At 37.6% G+C, this 17259-nt stretch overlaps 3 protein-coding genes across 3 annotated transcripts; 2 read left to right on the forward strand and 1 right to left on the reverse strand.

Moving 5' to 3' along the window:
• Positions 1-8603: 8603 nt before the first annotated feature.
• LOC120153115 lies at positions 8604-8940 on the forward strand. The gene has a single exon (XM_039165114.1). The coding sequence runs from the start codon at positions 8609-8611 to the stop codon at positions 8726-8728; it is 120 nt and encodes a 39-aa protein (XP_039021045.1). The 5' UTR covers positions 8604-8608; the 3' UTR covers positions 8729-8940.
• A 1829-nt stretch (positions 8941-10769) lies between these two features.
• On the forward strand, positions 10770-12511 carry LOC120153155 (pentatricopeptide repeat-containing protein At1g77360, mitochondrial-like). Its single transcript, XM_039165154.1, has one exon. The coding sequence runs from the start codon at positions 10896-10898 to the stop codon at positions 12330-12332; it is 1437 nt and encodes a 478-aa protein (XP_039021085.1). The 5' UTR covers positions 10770-10895; the 3' UTR covers positions 12333-12511.
• A 221-nt stretch (positions 12512-12732) lies between these two features.
• Positions 12733-14805, reverse strand: LOC120153072 (DELLA protein GAI-like). Its single transcript, XM_039165084.1, has one exon. It carries the CDS (start codon positions 14640-14642, stop codon positions 12957-12959), a length of 1686 nt encoding a protein of 561 aa, XP_039021015.1. The 5' UTR covers positions 14643-14805; the 3' UTR covers positions 12733-12956.
• Between the last annotated feature and the right edge of the window lie 2454 nt (positions 14806-17259).

Genomic DNA, 17259 nt, shown 5'->3' on the forward strand with positions numbered 1-17259 from the left:
TACTTTAAATTGGTACCCTAACTTTGATTTTTTCTCTTGAAAACCTTCAATTAACTTTAATTTAATCATTAATCTCTTCAATATTTTTTATTTAATATTTTTTCTCATCTTATTTTATTTTATTCTATTATTTAACAGTAATCTGATATTTTTAGGAAAGTTCCAGTCAATCAAAGGTGAGTGATTCGAATCGAATAATTTAAATTTTAACTTAAATTCTAATTTTCGTAATTAAAGGCAACCGATAAATTAATTGGTACCGAAAGGGCGGTTCAATGGTGCTAATCCTTCCTTGATCGTAACCGACTCCCGAACCCGACACGTTTCTGGTACAACGCAGATCAGGTAAGATGGTGTCCGATCTACCTAATATCGCTTTAAAATGATCGGTGGCGACTTCAATCCATTTAATCCAAGTCGAAGCCCAATTCCAGGCCCGACCGAAAGACGGTTGCGACAGCTTGGCGACTCCGCTGGGGACCAGGTAAGTGAGTCAGGCCGAAATTAATTTTTGGTTGTTTTTTTATGCGAAAATGTTAAATTTTAATTTATTTAATCGATTCCAATTATTTATCTTTGATTATTTTGTTTCAAATAAATATTTGTACTGATGTTTTTTAATGATTTCAGATTTTTTTCAAAATTGTCATCTCTAAGCTCTAAACCCGAGCTCCGAACCCGTTTTAAGTGGGGGTGAAAGCGACGCATTCGTGTGAATTTATTCACCGCATATGCCTAGCAAGTAGCCTTCGGGATTCATATACCTTATGTCTTCGTGTGAATTTATTCACCGTGCGGGCATAAGGGAATGTGTCCTCTCGAGTTTAACTTAGTCCACACAAGCTTGTAATAGGCTTAGGACTAAGGGTCTGGCAAGCCCAAGGGGGCACCGGCAAGGAGAACTCGAGTACCTTTTTAGAACCTAAACCGGGAGAGTGCAGGGAATTAGAGCTCACCCCAAAACCTTATTTCAAACCCTAAGCTGTTTTTATTTCCTACTTTATTTTCTGCTCAAAGCATGCGAACTAGACAAATATGCGGTTAGGATTTGTTTGAAATTAGCATGAGGGATAGAGATCATGTCCGAGTAAGAATAATAAGCATGTGGGGTAGGACTTTTTCATTTTCATTTTTTTATTATTATCCTTATCTCACTAACCTTTTTTTTCTCCTTTCATTTTTGTTCTTTTGCATTTTTTATCATTCACGTCATTTAAAAGAAGTGTTGATCCCCAAAAATGTGTTTGTTAAAACATGAATAATCTGCATTAATGGACAAAGGAGTTGTAATACAAAGAGATGAAAAGCTCAGAAGTCCAGCCGTGGTCAAAGAATACTCGGAGGCAAAGGGTGCAGGGGCAAGACGAGGAAAATGTTACTGACCCGGAGAGTCCTTTCGAAAACTGCGAGATCAAGATGGCGAAACCCTAGCTAAGCTAGAGATCATTATTGATAAATTCTAGAAACAAGTCGATAAACTTTGGGTGGAGGGCTCCGATGGCACTTTCGTTTGGAACAAGCTCGACATAGAGTGAAAGCCGGCGATGCAGTCCTTCGAGACCTTTTGGGGGCAAGCAGCTCGTTATTTGCACATTTTAGCCAAAGGAGCCGGAACGGTTTGACAGGGTATTCAACCGGTGACAGACGAAGGCAGAAGACTAGTCAACCTATCAGAAGCTGTTCGGGGTCTATGCCTTCAAAATATTTTTGTCTCTTAAGACGTAACACTTTTGCCCCAATAAGGATTATTTATAATAACAGGTACATTTTTTGGATCAATGCCTCGAACATTTCATGCATCATGCATTCAGACATATTGTGCATTTTGTTATTTTTCTTTACATTCACATTATTTTTCCTTTTTTTACATTCACATGTCTCATCAAAAATGAGAACATTTTGATCCTATGACATATAAGGAGCTTTACCAACAGTTGTTTGATGCACACGTGGTGTCACCATATCCAGAGAAATTCATGAAGCAACTTGAGGGCATCCAAGTGAGGAAGACCATTTCATCATTTGAGACATTTTGTTTGAATTTGTTTTTTCATTTTTTTCTCAAGTTTTTGTAAGGACTTTTAAATAAATTTATGTTACTTTAAAGATGTTAAGCAATGAATCACATTTGCAAACTTGCAATTATTTGAATATCATCTGAATTAAGAAACTCTGAAATGGTTCAAAGTTACATATCTTTGACGAAGTATTTAAAACAAGGAATTTGACTTTACCCAGAATATACACTCAAACACCGTACCCTGCTCTTGTAATTAACCAATATAACATTTTCCTTTCATAAGGTGCGGATAACATGGGGCATCCTTTTGCATATGACATTATTATACTTTTTATTTAAGACGTTCAGTGATGATAATGATCTTCACAGATGGAATAGTCGAGTAAGTGAATCTAGTTTAGGTCAGTTGCTTGAAAATTGAACTCTAAAGATGAAATTTTTTGCTTTCAACAAACACCTAGACTATAACAGGTTCTTCTTGACAATATTAAGAAATTAAATCCGTAAAACTGAGCTATTCCACTAAGGCAATTGGTTACAGAGGAAACTCGAAAGCCCTGGCTTTATGAATAGATTGTATTCAAACCATGACATTGCTCGGACACTTGGCAATTCGGTGTTTGCTCCACTGCTTTTGTCAGGCCAAAGACTTTGTGATGAGATGAACCCTTCAGTTAAACCTGATAAAAGTGATTATAATGTTAAGCTGTCCCTCTAAAGTAATTGGTTAAACGCCTCGACTTTATGGATTCAGCTAGCCAGACAATGGAAAATTAAATCAAATTTATCTGAGCAAGAAATTTTCGGTAATGTTGGACTAAGGGAGTTAAGGAACACCTGTTATAGTCGACTACACATGAGCACTCAAGAATTTCATTTTTAGACCGATATTTTTCGCACTGCCTTTGTTGGAGGAGCCTACAAAGCTTGAACAAATGGAAGATTTCAGAGGACCGAAATAAAATGTCTAGTAATTGGTCATTATAGTTGCGTCATTATGTCCGCACCCAAATGAAATGCCAAAGCATATTTCGATATTTAAAAAAAATGACATTTTGGGTTACCAAAACCTTAGAAAGGAGGCTAACCTAAAGCCAACTCATCCATTTGAACATTTGTCAAAGATTTGTAACTCTGAAAGCATTAAAAGAGCTCTTGATTCCTTTGATATTTTTTGAACTCACATTTACAATTTGATTCAATTGCGAACAATATTTTACAACATTTTTATCATGTCTCTCTCCTAAAACAAGAAAAAGGAGAAAAACATTTTCAAGCAGAACAGTCTCAGATATGAAAGGTCTGTAAAGCCAAAGCTCGGGAAGCAAATGGGGCACGATCCATTCCAAGGACCTGATTGACAGACAAAGCACGAGACTCCATCCAGAAGATAACACATAATTCATTCATATTGCATGCATCTTAAACATACTTAGGTGCATCACATTCATCATTTTAGCATACACGTTTTTGCAGCTTTTAGAGTCAAGTTTTGACTTCAGGATGAAGGATACTCGATTCTCAAGCGCCTTCAAAGAATGATGGTGGTTGATTAACTCTGCAGTAAGAAGCTACACCTCAACCGACTTGACATCTTAGAACCAATTTCAGATAGGTTCGAGAACCAGTTCAAAACAAATCCAGTTCGACACAAACTCAACCATGAGCAGTATGTTTCCAGTTAACACTTTCAAGCCAGATTTCAATTTCACGACAAAGGATATCCAATTCCAGACTCAGCTTCACGACGAAGGGGTCACCCGCAGTTTCAACTTCACGACGAAGGGAATCGTGCACACAAGCAACATCCATCTTTTGGATCTCAACTTCACAACGAAGGATATTCAACTCAAAGAAGAAGTGTCTGTCAACAAACTTCTCAATTTCAGAGCCAATTTCAACTTCACAGCGAAGGATATTAGACTCCAGACAACGCATGTTCAACTTCACGACGAAGGGACCGCTGGTTGTCAACAAACAACTTCTCAATTTCAGAGCTAATTTCAACTTCACAGCGAAGGATATTGGACTCCAGACAACGCATGTTCAACTTCACGACGAAGGGACCGCTGGTTGTCAACAAACAACTTCTCAATATCAGAGCCAATTTCAACTTCACAGCGAAGGATATTGGACTCCAGACAACGCATGTTCAACTTCACGACGAAGGGACCGCTGGTTGTCAACAAACAACTTCTCAATTTTAGAGCCAATTTCAACTTCACAACGAAGTATATTGGACTCCAGACAACGCAAGTTCAACTTCACAACGAAGGGTCCGATGGTTGTCAATAAACAACTTCCCAATTTCAGAGCTAATTTCAACTTCACAGCGAAGGATATTGGACTCCAGACAACACATGTTCAACTTCACGACGAAGGGACCGCTGGTTGTCAACAAACAACTTCTCAATTTTAGAGCCAATTTCAACTTCACAACGAAGGATATTGGACTCCAGACAACGCAAGTTCAACTTCACGACGAAGGGACCGCTGGTTGTCAATAAACAACTTCCCAATTTCAGAGCCAATTTCAACTTCACAGCGAAGGATATTGGACTCCAGACAACGCATGTTCAACTTCACGACGAAGGGACCGCTGGTTGTCAACAAACAACTTCTCAATTTCAGAGCCAATTTCAACTTCACAACGAAGGATATTGGACTCCAGACAACGTAAGTTCAACTTCACGACGAAGGGACCGCTGGTTGTCAACAAACAACTTCCCGATTTCAGAGCCAATTTCAACTTCACAACGAAGGATATTGGACTCCAGACAACGCAAGTTCAACTTCACGACGAAGGGACCGCTGGTTGTCAATAAACAATTTCCCAATTTCAACTTCACAACGAAGGATATTGGACTCCAGACAATGTAAGTTCAACTTCACGACGAAGGGACCGCTGGTTGTCAATAAATAATTTCCCAGTTCCAGAGCCAATTTCAACTTCACGGCGGAGGATATTGGACCTGGAACAATACAACTTACTTGGATTTCAACTTCACGATGAAGGATATCCAATTCGTGGCTCAACTTCACAACGAAGGGGCCATCTGCGGTTTCAACTTCACGACGAAGGGAATCGTGCCAACCAAAGACCTTCGAGTTCGACTACGCTCAGCTCCAAGGCACATCATTTGCAGCATAGCTTAAGTCGAGAAAGGCTATCTACCAAGGACCCCCGAGTTCGATTACACTCAGCTTCGAGGGCATATCATTTACAGCATAACTCAAGGCTAGAAGGGTTATTTGTGACCAAAGACCTTCGAGATCGACTACGCTCAGCTCCAAGGCAAATCATTTACAGCATAGCTCAAGGCAAAAAGGGCTATCTATCAACAAAATTATCGAGTTCGATTTCGTTCAGCTCGATGACACATCAATCACACTATTGTCCGGTTGCAGTCGAGGTTTTCAAGTCAAGAAGAAGACTTGGGTTAGCCGTGCCTTAGTGTCAAGAAACTGTTTTCCGGCAGCATAGCTTAAGTCGAGAAAAGTTATCTGTCAACGAAGACCCTTCGAGTTCGATTTCATTCAGCTCGAGGGCCTATCAACAGCATGGTGGAGTCAAAGAACTATTTTCCATATGAATTTTGAAACCAAGGTCTTTAAACCGAGAAGAAGACCGATGTTGACTACAATTTGGCAACGAGAAGCCACATTCCGGTTTCATATTCCGAATTACGGCTTCAATTCCATATCATTTCAAGATGGACTCGACTTCGACAGGGAGTTATTCTTTAACTCTACCGAACGAAAATTTGTGTCTTTTTATCTTTGCCCTATTTTTCGTTCCACGAAAAAAGACAAGGAGGGGCAGCTGTAAACACTTATTTTCGTTCGGATATGTTTTTTTCCCATATATATATATATATTTATAGTAATATAATATAATTTTTTTTTGAATTTTTTATATATATAATAGATTATTATTAATATTATTATTATTATTATATTATTATTATTAATACTATTAATTTTGTTTTACAAATCCCAGCCCGAACCGCTCAGATTCGTACGTGTAACCGCATAAGCCTATGCTTGCCATCTGTCTCACCTGCTCAGTTGTTTCGAAGGTGCCAACAACAGAGAAAACAAAATCAGATTTTTTAGCCACATAAAGAGGCCAGCAAGGCAGGTAGTTCTGGGAGAGAAGGCCATTTTCTGTTAGTGGGGGAAGAATCCACCGCCGAAATCAAAGGAGAAGTATTTGATTGCTCTCCATGATTTTTTTCCAAAATTTTCGGTAGTAAAGTGGAAGTCATGATATAAAAAGGTGATCCAATGGCCTTATGAAGGGGGAGTAAATGATTTTTTAAAAGGGACAGAGTGATAAAATATACATGAGGTAGGGGTTCTTGCTCTTTGCCTTCTTTCTCTTCCTTCCATGGTTCCCACTTTCCACTTTCCACTTTCCAGTATCAAATGGAAAGCCAGACCCCTGATTTCATGGTGACCTTCGTCATCAGTTCACTAGGTTTCATCACCCTTTGTAAACCAGTTATCAGCTTCATCAAATGGGTGTGGGTCATGTTCCTCAGACCACCAAGTCCTCATTTCATCCTATATTCAATTTCCAACACTTACGTAGATATATTTCTACAAACAAATACCTACATTCTCACTATAGTTGAAGCATGTAGAGGAGGTTATGTTGGTGCGAGGCTTTGAAACAGGGCGTGTCCGCGACCACCGGGAGGAGACTTTCGCTGTCACCGCGAAATCGACTATTGTTTGAGGGAGTGACATTGAGAACCAATCTAGTATTCCACGACACAAAAGCTTGGTTATCTTCTTCACATTCTGATGTAGATGCAACCTCTGATTCGAAAAAGACGAAAGTAGAACCATCTCTGAAAGTAGATACACACCGGAGCCATTGCCGAGGGCCTTTTGATTTTTGTAATTACCTTTGCTGTTCTTTTTATCATTCTTGAAGGTCCACAGAGTGCAATATTCAAGACATGGTTGCTCACCATTTCAATCGTGGCGATAATCGTGCCCGGTACTGGTTACACCGGGCCTTCCATGAATCTCGCTAATACCTCGGTATCTTTGAATGTGTGGCAACCCGAGGTCGTGCATGGATGGCACAATAACATATCAAGAGTGATCCATCAAGTCCGGGGTTGTTGAGACTTTCTGGGAGCTGTTGGCATGGCTGCTGCTTTTGTAACCGATAATGCAGGAGAGCTGTACAGTTTGGTGCTCGCGTGGGGCTGTTGGGGCTGATGAGGACGCAAACGGCACCGAGGATTTTCTTCGAGCACCTGGAGTTCAAACCCCTGTTATTTGAAGTTTTCAAACCATAGAGGATTCCATTGGTGTAACTTTTGGTGCAGGAACGACTTTCCTTCTTCGCAGATCAATTGGTAGATCATTTGTTGTTTCTAAGTTAAAAGATTATCCTCAGTTTCGTGACTCCCGTTCCAGTTGTAGAATATATGATGGCCTCCTGGTTAGGAATGATGGTATCTGCCTCTCAATTTACTACCATTTTCTGCTTATTCTTCCCAAGAATTTCAGCTTGCTATTTATATGTATTTCAGTTTTTGGTGGTTTTGTCATGCTTCGGATTTAACACTGGGAATGGTGTTTGTTACAGCCAATAACTCTAGCTTTAGTTCAACTCTTAAGGATATTTATGATAACTCTAGCTTTAGTTCAATTCTTAAGGATATTTATGATGTGATACATGATGGAGTGAGTTTTCAACTGCACGTTGGATCTTCATATGCCAACTTTTGAACCTGAATCTCCACTGTGGGTTTTATATTGCCTTCCATTTGGCATCTTTTTTGAATAAACTGAGTTCAGCTTGTAAACATTTCAATAATGGCAGTAGACCAATGCTATTTAATTGTTTGAATGTGCAGTGTTCAATTAATTAAAAAACATCTTTGTTTACTTTAAATTGGTACCCTAACTTTGATTTTTTCTCTTGACAACCTTCAATTAACTTTAATTTAATCATTAATCTCTTCAATATTTTTTATTTAATATTTTTTCTCATCTCATCTTATTTTATTTTATTCTATTATTTAACAGTAATCTGATATTTTTAGGATAATTTCAGTCAATCAAAGGTGAGTGATTCGAATCGAATAATTTAAATTTTAACTTAAATTCTAATTTTCGTAATTAAAGGCAACCGATAAATTAATTGGTACCGAAAGGGCGGTTCAAGGGTGCTAATCCTTCCTTGATCGTAACCGACTCCCGAACCTGACACGTTTCTGGTACAACGCAGATCAGGTAAGATGGTGTCCGATCTACCTAATATCGCTTTAAAATGATCGGTGGCGACTTCAATCCATTTAATCCAAGTCGAAGCCCAATTCCGGGCCCGACCGAAAGACGGTTGCGACAGTAATATTCATATTTTTGTTTTTGATTCATAGGAAGCTGAGGTGCAAGAATCTGGACCACGCCCTCCCTCTATAAAAAGGCATACCATCTGCTCTCGTTTCAAACAATCTCACAAAAACAACATTTCCAACCTTTTGCCATTTCCAAAAGATCAAAGGGAGTTTAAACATGAAGATAAGCTTCAGCAGTGGTACTACTAGCAGTTCAGCAGCAGCCATGGGAAAGTCCAAGAAGAAGGTTTCATGCAGAAGGCTTGGAGGGTATCTCAGACAACAAAAAGGAAGGCTGTACATTATCAGAAGATGTGTTGTTATGCTTCTTTGCTGGCATGATTAAACAAGTATTTACTGCAAACTTGGAGCTGATGAAGGATTCATCCATCTCTTCCGGTATCCGAGTATTTTTGCAGCTAATTTAGGCTTCTTTCTTTCTTCTTGTTTTCCAATTGTAAATAGCAAAAGAGGTGATAATATAGGTTAGGGCTTTAGAGAGCTTTCTCCTACCTTTCAACTGGCTTTTCAGACTATAAAAACCCTCATGTTAAATCAGATAAACCCTATATTATTTACAATGTTATGTATAATTTCCTTATGTTTCTCTCGACTTTGCAGAAGTTTAATCACTAACATTCATGTGTATAGTGTTGCTACTGAACTGCAAGTTTTAGGGTTCAATGAAAATACGTATCGTTTCATTAAGCAACTCATCATGAACAAATTCAACATTTCATCAATGATTGTGTCAACATAATCCGGCAAGATGTGAAGTTGCAAAGAAATCATAAAGAGTTAATTATAACTGAGAGAGCTCCATGCATCAAAGCCATGCACCTCATATTTTTTTCTTGATCCCTTAATCTAATAATATTACAACTTCGTGTAATGTTAAGTATATGGCATGTATAAAAAAAGACATTAAAGATTTAAAGTATGTGCTTCTGTTTTTTTTCTCTCTCACAAGGATTCCATATGTCCATGTGATATCCAAATGCCTAAGAGGAAATTTCTCGAGTCTTCAAAAGGATTTTGGACATAGAATTTGGTTCAACATGAAGGAGACATGAATCCTATGAATGAGTATCCGAATGCCCCTTTGGTTACCTAGGCGACTTGGACTAAGGTAATCCATAAACCATGGACAAGATATTTTGACAAATTGAAGAAGAAAAACACTAAAATCATACTAAATAAATAAAATTTCTCATTTCAGTAGCGTTTCGCAAAGGAAAAACACGAAAGTATTCTAATATTCAATAAATATTTTACTTCAAAATAGAGTTTTGGCTAACATAAAATGAAAAATAAATAGATTACGTCATTCCTAGGAACAAAACCGTATGTATTTCTGTTTCTGAAATAATTTTGGGGAAATAAAACTTAGGTAATGATTATGGCATAAACTTTGTCGAAGTTCACTCGAGAACACTTCATGAAACGAGAGGAAATGATCGGCTCAATGGTTAATGGTTGGACCGGTAGACTAAGAATTCTGGTTCGACTAAATACCTAAGAAAAGGGCTTAAGATCCTTATGCTTTAAGACCCAACTTATGGATAAAGATGTTTCATATCGATTCAAATTTTAATTAATGATTAATTTTTTTTTTGTTTTTTGATTAAAAAATATTTAATGATTAAGTTTGTTTAAGTAAGAATTTTAATTGTGAATATTATTTGATGATTTAGTTTATTTAGATAATAATACTTATGTAATAAAATTTTTGGTGATCGATTTTCTTTAACATATAGAATTTTAAGGAAAAATTATTTTAGAGAGATGCAATATTTTTCACGATGATTCTAACTTTTAAGGTTATGTTGTAAAGTTTGTAGAAATATTAGAACAGTAGTTTGTGATGCATTAAATTTTGGAATATATATAAAGTTTGGGTATAAGAGAATTTTATGGATTTGTTTTTTTTTTTTGGATAATCAATTTTATGGATTTGTACTCTTTATATTTATATTAAATTATCATTTCTCTCATTGGTAGACATAGGCAATGTCAAATTATATTAAATCTCTTATTTTATGCTTTTTTATGAGTTTTATAGGCTTTTGTCGTGTAAGAAAGAAATTTATGAATTTTTAAATAAAAGGATTAAAAAAGTATTTTTAGTAAATCAAATATTTTAGAAAAATATATGACAATAATTAACATGTCACGCCGATTTTCGTGATCTAAATAATGAAATTTAATAATTTAACGATTGAGGGATTGTTTTGTTAAAAATAAAAAATATCAGTGGTTATTATGTAACATTTCAAACTTTGTTGGTAAAAAATGAAAATTGCTTAAACGTTAGTGACGGTTTAATGTAGTCTACCCTAAAAACGTCATCTTTTAGGTTGTTCTCAAATTTCACTGTGTTTTCCACTGCCGAATAGGAACGATCTTCTTCCTTTATCAAAACTCAAAGCCCTCGACGCTACCTCCTCCAAACTCCATTGAATTCAATGTCTCTGTAAAGGGTTGAGCGCAAATCGAAGGGAAAATCCCTAAGAATGGCGAAAGACAGGAAAAGGTCACATTCGCAGCGTTCCCCATCACCCCCAAAACCCCCAAATTTCCCTTCCTACCAAACCGCCCCTAACCTCAACCCCAAAGTCAAACTCCTCTGCGAAATCATCTCCACAACCCCCTCCGCCGCCGTCGAGAACCTTCTGGAAGACACCGGCCTCCGCATCACCCAGCACGACGTCGAAAACGTTCTCAGCCTCTCCTACTCTTTCCCTTCCCAAGCCGTCAAGTTCTTCCGTTGGTCGGGCCACCAACTCCAACACCAACATTCTCCTTACTCCTGGAACCTCGTCGTCGACCTGTTGGGCAAAAACGGCCTCTTTGATGCTATGTGGGACGCCATCAAGTCCATGAAAAACCTAGGGTTAGTTTCTTTGGCTACTTTTGCTTCTGTGTTCAGCAGTTATGTTAGATTTGATAAAGTTAAGGAAGCTGTTTTGACTTTCGAAGTTATGGATGAGTACGGTTGCGTTAGGGATATTGTTGCTTTGAATACTTTGATTAGTGCTATTTGTAGGGAGGGTAAAACCATTGATGGCTTGGAGTTTATAAGAGTGGCTAAAAGTAGGATTAAGCCGGATTTGGATAGTTATGCCATCTTGCTAGAAGGGTGGGAGAATGAAGGGAATGCTAGTTTAGCAAAAATGACTTTTGATGAGATGATTGCGGAAGTAGGGTGGGATCCCGGGAATGTACCGGCTTATGATTCGTTTTTGAATACTTTGATTAAAGGGAAGGATGGGATTAGTGAGGCTTTGAGGCATGTCGATATACTGCTAGAGAAGAAGTGTTATCCAGGGATGAAGTTTTTTAGGGATGCACTCGGCCATTTTCAGAAAGTTGGTAATGTTAGGGGTGCTGAGTTGATTTGGAAGGCGATGGTGGAGAAAGTTGGGATTATGCCTGATACGGAGATATATAATTTGATGATCACTTTGTACTGTTCCAAGAATTATACCGATATGGCGAAGAAGATGTTGGATGAGATGGTTTTCACTGGGGCATTTCCAGATGCGCAATCATATGATGTGTTGTTTCATTTCTTGATCAAGAATAAGAAGTTGAAAGATGCTTCGGTGTTGTTCAACGAAATGGTTAAAAATGAGTTTTTCCCAAGTAAAGCAGATTGCATTGCGGCGGTTAAGATTTTTCTTGACATTGGGGACCCTTATGTGGCTATAAAAGTTTGGAAATTCATGATAGAGAATTATGATTCTGATTTGGAGGAGACTGGAAATCTGTTGATTAATGGGCTTCGTGATGCAAACATGCTTCCAGAGGCAGTTAAGTATGCCGAGGGTATGATTGAGAAACGAATCAAGGTCACATCTGCCACGTTGTCTAGACTGAAACACAGCCTTAGCAAAGAAAAAAAAGACGGGGTATACGAAGAACTTTTAAGAAAATGGAAATCCTGTTAGTCTCACGGAAGTGCTTGAATTTCTTTCATTCTTGTCTGTAGGTTTAATCACTGCCAATGGCCAGGTATTTTGAAAATCATAATCAGTTAGTTGCGAACTAGGTCGCTAAATGCTTAGATACTTGTATAAACACTTGTGAATACAGGTGATTATGATCAGTTTCCATATAATACTGTTGTGTTTTAAGACACTGGACCAGTTGGGGAAACCTCTTGCAATATGGTTAGTGGTAAAGCTTGAGCAAACTGTGCAATTGTTGCCACATGGTTAGTGGGAGAAATATGCTTCAACAAAGGTTCCCACTTCCCAGGTCACCAAAATTCATACAAACCTTATTCTTATTGTTTGAATCTTGCTATGGGACACTATAATTTTATATTTATATATTTTTACTACTAAATAAATGAAAAACAATATATGCCATTCCATATGATCCAACCTTGAAAATTACAAAGTCTTCCATTAGAAAAACACTACCCTACAAAAAAACTAGTAGAAATGCAGAAAGATAGAATAGCGGTTACACTCTTGGTATTGTCTTTTTAATTCAGGCGCATCTGGTCTCATCAATTCCTTCAGATTGCATGGATTTCGGTTAAAACATCTACATTCCCTTCAACTTCGTCACTCGGTGGCGGCGACTTGCCAAGCTGAGGTGGCAATAAGCGGCCTTGTATGCCACCCGAGCGTTAAACACCCATCATTCTCCTCCACTCTATAACCATCACCGCCAGCAAACAGAGCCAACAGCATGCTGGCTTGCTTGTAAGCATTTGAGCCCAAGTGAGCTGGGCTGAATCCGGATGTTTTCATCCGAGACCTCCACTGAGCCAGCGTCTCATGTCGTTCAACTCGCTCTACCCCTTCACAAGCAACCACATTACAAATCTGTCTTCCCAGATACGACTCTGACATAACCAGGTCCTGACTTGATGGCGGCACCACCCCTGAGACTTCTAACGAGTCAAAAAGGCTAGAATAGTAATGTAGAGCTTCAGTGAAGCGATCTACGAAAACAGGACTGTTATGATTCGCTTCTTCTTCTACAATCGTGAGAATTTTGGGCTTCATGGTTTTGATCGACGAAAGAACCTTTTCTATCCCTCCAGCTCGAGCAAGAAGTCGGTGAAGTTCAAAAATGGAATTTACCGCCAGCGTCTCGACCTCAGGGGGTCGGATATCGAGCATTTTGGGCTCGAGGTCTGCCAAACTATTGACCATGAATCCTCTGAACTCAAATTTGACGCCAATAGTTTCAGCTAAATACGCTAACTTACATCCCACTTGCTGCAAAGCATCGGTATTATCCGGTTGATGCGGGCCAATACCCGTCAATCGGAAAACCGGAGGTCCACCTGGCCTTAGTGCAAGCTCTTGCATTAAAGCCGGCCATTGCATCCCCTGTTTTAACCCGAAATCAATAACGTGTACTCTGTTTGATGTTGCAAAAGCTTCGAGTATAGCTTGATTGGATGTAAAATGAGCGAATTTCAAGTAAGGGCAAGTTTCGTAAAAGTGCATCTGCAGCATATCAGTGTAGGAAGGGTGAAGCGAGTCTTGTGGGTAAACGCCGTAGATTCGACGAGCTAAGGCTTCGGCAAAATAGGTAGCCACTTTCCGCATGGCACCAGCTTGAGACGCGGCGAGTAAGCCTATATGTTTGACTAAAGCATCAGCCAGCTTGAGATTCTCTTGTTGGACAGCTTCGGCACAAGCCATCAAGGTGTGAACCAGTCGAACCCCAGCTTCCTGTGAGTCAACCAAGACAACAGGCTGAGTTGATGGCTCAGTTGTGGAAGAAGATGAGTCAGTTTCCATGGAGGTTTTGATCCGTTTTGGTTGTGGGTAAGCAGCAATCCCGGGAATTGCCCTCAGATCGTACTCGGAATCATCGTTATAAACCTGGGATTGGTTGCTGCTAACAATTTGTTGATGTTGCTGTGGCTTTGAAGAATTGGAATCCGAATTGGGGAGAACGGGATTGTTCAACTCAGTCAACATGCTTTGAACCCAACTCGAAAGATCCGAAGGATTGTAATGAACAGTGTCATAAGCAAGATGTGAAATCCCATCTTCTTGAGCAGTTCCCATAGCCATATCCAACTGTTCCATTTTTTGAGCCACATCCGCCATGTCTGAAGACCGAACTTTGTAACCCAAAACGGCCATCAACTCGTCCATGTCGCCGGCATCTTGATCTTCTTCCCATAGTTTCCCTTTGCTAGTGATTGAGCTCTCACCCTTTGAACCACTGCTATTTCCATAGCCGCCGCCGTCGGCTCCACAGATATCCTGATGATCTCTCTTCATTTTTGGTTTTTGGAGAGTATGTAACGAAAATCCAAGGCTAGAATTTGATCATGGTTTGGAATTGAAATCCGGGATTACGATTATTCTTGAATTTTACCCTTTTCTTCTGATTTAAAGAAAGAAATGAATTTGAGAGAAAAATGGGTGGAGTAGAGGCCTAATGGAGGAAATAGGGAGGAAGAGATAAGGATCAACGGAGGCAATAATAATAATAATGCATTTTCTTCATTTTACTTTTTATACTTTAATTTCTTTTATATTTTCTGATGTTATTTGATATTCCATTGTACTAATATAACCATTTATTTAAGAATAAATTAATTTAAATTATATATTATACAAATTTATTATGAAATATTTTTTAATTTATTTTATTTTTTTCATAAATTAAAATTTTGTTTTTAAAATAATTTTAATAATTATAAAATAATATTTGTTTAAAATTATTATAAGTTATCGAAAACGTACACAGTTTGAAACTACAAGGAAAAACAACACCTTCTTTCAATACCGAGTCAACTCAATACTTTAAACATTAAAATAATTCATAATTTGGTTTAATATTGAATTTTAATTTTATTATTAAATATAATAAAAATAATAATAATTTTATGATAATAATAAACGACTTTAAAAATATTTTTTTATTAGTATAGGGTAATTATAAGTGTTAGTATATTTTTTAAAGACTCTCAACCATTTGAAAATTAATATTTAAATACTCCGTAGTCGTCAATGTTCGAACACAATATCTCTAGAAATAATAATCATCTCTTTAATCGTTAATGTAGCATCGTTGGTACTTAAATTTTTTTACGATTTCAAAACTAAATAAATATATTGTTTGAACTTGTTATAAATTATTTTTCATCATGATGAAATTTAAAATATAAATAATAATTCATTTTATTCATTAATTAGTTGGATAAAATTTAACGAAATTAAAATACATGTGCACCCAATAAAAAATTTATCTAAAAATTTGGAAAACTGCCAAAAATGATGCCTCTTCCGGATCCCTCGGATGATCCCCTTCACCCAAAGAAAATGCAACGGCACGATGAGGCGGACCTGCAACCGGTGCTCTACCCCCGTCCTAACCCCTTCAGCCATGGATTGCAACGTGTGTCCTGTTCCACAAAGAGCCCCTTCCGATAAAGATAAAGTCACTGGATCTGCCAACCCTAATTATGATGATGATCTCTTCCCACTCGATGATGATAATATAGACTTACTGGAAGAAAATACTCAATTTGGAGAAGTCGACAGTGTTCCCTCCATAGTCTTCTCTGAGGGCATCCAATCCATGGCTTTGAAAAACATGGATCTGACGTTAATAGTCAAAGTTCTTGATGTAAGGTTGGTTTCAATACGTTGAATAATAGAATCTATGGAATCTGGAAACCTGCTCATCCACTGAAACTTATCGAAATCGAGAACGACTACTTTTAATCAAATTCTCGTCATGAATTGACTATCTTCATGTTGTCTCGGTGGCCCAAATACAGTCCCTCCGAATCTCACGTTAATGGCAATCTCACCCCAATCGCCTCTCATGTTCCTGCTCAACCTGCCCAACCCGTGAAACCATTTGGCCCTTGAATGGTCTTCGAAAGAAAACAGTGGAGACAATTCAAGCCTTCCAATCCTAATTCATCTAGAAATTCCAGAAGTACGAGCACTTCCAATCGTTTTAATCCTATTTTTGCGGATACTAAAACCAACCAAGATGAAATGGGAGCCACAACAAACGATATGGCCAATGAACAAATACCTATTGAGAGAGTCTATTATCCCTGTACCGGGTAAAGAAAATATCAATCCACAAAAAGCTTCAGTAAAGGCTAAAAACAAGAAAATTCTTGTTCCGCGTAAACCACACACCGTTACTCTTGGAACAAAACAACGCCTTACCAACTCTACTGGTCCAAGTTCCGTTTTCACCAAGCAAACTAAGGGATGATCACATCATGTTATTTTGAATCCGAGAAAACATGTTGTGGTTAGTGTCGTAACCGGTTTTCGTCCGGGCACGAAATTTTTACTCGGCGGGAAAAGTGATGTGAATAAATGGTTTTTAAAATAATTTGGGAGTCGCCATCGACCTTTTGGGTTAGGTAGGTCGAATACCTAAAAATTATCTTTTAAAAGAGTTTTAATAAAACATAAGTTAAAAGATGAACTGATATACGTTTATAACAAAAAAATTCGTTCTTTTTAATAATAAAAAGGGATTCGTGGTCGGTTACGTTTAGGGAAGGATTAGTACCCCTACAACGCCCAAAATTGGTACTTTTTTAATTATAAATTGTCTCTATTATTAGAAATTTAAATTTTTTTAGATATATTTAATTCATAATTCTGTTATTTCAAATAATTTTAAGAAAATATATTAATATACATAAATAAGATATTTACTTATTTAGAAATATAAAAAAAGGGCTTCTAGGTGCTTTAAGACAACTCTTTTCTTTGATATTAAAAAATAAATAAATATTAAAAATATTTTATTTTAATATAGTAAGATATTTATTTATTCAAAAATATTAGAAAAGAGCTTCTAGGTACCTTAAGACAGCTCTTTTCTTCGATATTAAAAATAAATAAATATCAAAAT

The sequence above is a fragment of the Hibiscus syriacus genome, unplaced genomic scaffold, assembly GCF_006381635.1.
Source record: "Hibiscus syriacus cultivar Baekdansim isolate YM2019G1 unplaced genomic scaffold, ASM638163v2 tig00111098_pilon, whole genome shotgun sequence".
NCBI classification, from domain to species: Eukaryota; Viridiplantae; Streptophyta; class Magnoliopsida; order Malvales; family Malvaceae; genus Hibiscus; species Hibiscus syriacus.

Excerpts from the sequence above, each read along its gene's own strand:
- LOC120153155 (XM_039165154.1), top strand. The coding sequence starts at position 10,896 with ATGGCGAAAGACAGGAAAAGGTCACATTCGCAGCGTTCCCCATCACCC.
- LOC120153115 (XM_039165114.1), top strand. The coding sequence starts at position 8,609 with ATGGGAAAGTCCAAGAAGAAGGTTTCATGCAGAAGGCTTGGAGGGTAT.
- LOC120153072 (XM_039165084.1), bottom strand. The coding sequence starts at position 14,642 with ATGAAGAGAGATCATCAGGATATCTGTGGAGCCGACGGCGGCGGCTAT.